Source organism: Poecilia reticulata, linkage group LG20, assembly GCF_000633615.1.
Source record: "Poecilia reticulata strain Guanapo linkage group LG20, Guppy_female_1.0+MT, whole genome shotgun sequence".
In the NCBI taxonomy this organism is placed as follows: Eukaryota; Metazoa; Chordata; class Actinopteri; order Cyprinodontiformes; family Poeciliidae; genus Poecilia; species Poecilia reticulata.
Genome location: NC_024350.1, coordinates 25,093,962 through 25,095,217, shown reverse-complemented (window position 1 = coordinate 25,095,217; position 1,256 = coordinate 25,093,962). Strand labels below are relative to the sequence as shown.

Sequence of the window (1,256 nt, the reverse complement as noted above, 5' to 3'; positions counted from 1 at the left end):
ACTGGCCCAGACCAGTCCAGACCTGTCCAGACCGGCCCAGACCGGCCCAGACCGGTCCAGACCGGCGGCCATGTTGGTGATTATAACCTGCAGACCGGAGCACTGAGGAGTCAGGGTCAGAGCTCGGGTCGGGGGACAGAGTCCGGTTCAGCATTTACTACATCAGAACTTATTTACTTAATGTGTTTCTGTCTCTGCTTTAGTGGACTAACATTTTTTGGGAAAGTCCAGAACCGCCTCCAGTGACTATAAAACGTTTAGTGAAATTCCTTTAAGTCAAGTTTTGCCGTTTCTGATTTGATACTCAAAACGAAACGAAATGAAACTACAGGACGTTTTGGCCTGAAGGCAGAAGATGTTGGGAAAGTTGTTGGTTTGAAGGAGCTAATCTGAACATCAGCTGGTTCTTCAGGGTTACAGTGTTGTGGTTAAAGGTACCACAGAAGAAGACCAGTGGTGATGTGGTTTTGTCCTCCTGAGTTTCTGTGTTTGTTGTTTCAGCGGGTGCCGGGAACAAGCTGGGCTGGGCGTTCGGTTTGGGTCTGGAGCGTCTGGCCATGATCCTCTACAGCATCCCGGACATCCGGCTGTTCTGGAGTCGGGACGAACGATTCCTGAAGCAGTTCAGGGTGGACGACATCCAGACGCCCATCTGCTTCCAGGTAGGGACACAAAGCGGCCAGACGGTCCTCTGGGCGTTAGACTGAGATGGAGGCTCTTAATGTTCTCTGGGTAAAAACAGGTTTCATGCAGCATTGATTCGTTTTGCATTTTATTACTGTCTGATAAAACTTCTGTAGATTTCGATCACCATCTTTATCTGATCACCGTCGTTAAACTGAGACAGGAGAGGCTGTGAAGTTCCTGTTCACCAATCAGAGACGTGAACAAACTGATCGTCCTCTAAGGATGTTCATATTTTATCTCTGCTTAGCTGCAGATTTATCTCCTGCAGACATCTGGAGGAGTTTCTATGTTCCAGTTGGAGAGTCTGACTGATCTGCTGAATCTCTGGTTGTTGATCAAACATCAGCTAAACATGTTTCGTCTCCGTGAAAAAGAATGTTGATCAGTATAAAAACACCAGATCAGGTGAGAACGCATCCATCAGTAGAGGTTCCCAGTTTGGACCAGATGGACACCAACGCTGCTAACTACCAAACTACAAACCTGCTAACTACCAACCACCAACCTGCTAACTACCAACCTGCTAACTATCAACCTAACTACCAAACCACCAACCTGCTAACTACCAA

At 47.4% G+C, this 1,256-nt stretch overlaps 1 protein-coding gene across 2 annotated transcripts in view; it reads left to right on the top strand.

Annotated features, from left to right (window-relative positions):
• fars2 (phenylalanyl-tRNA synthetase 2, mitochondrial) overlaps positions 1-1,256 on the top strand; it is a 76,523-nt gene that overhangs the window by 54,655 nt on the left and 20,612 nt on the right. For both annotated transcript variants that reach the window (XM_008396840.2, XM_008396842.2), the window contains exon 9: positions 502-662. In XM_008396840.2, coding sequence (XP_008395062.1) covers positions 502-662 — 161 coding nt within the window. The remainder of the gene's footprint in view (positions 1-501; positions 663-1,256) is intronic.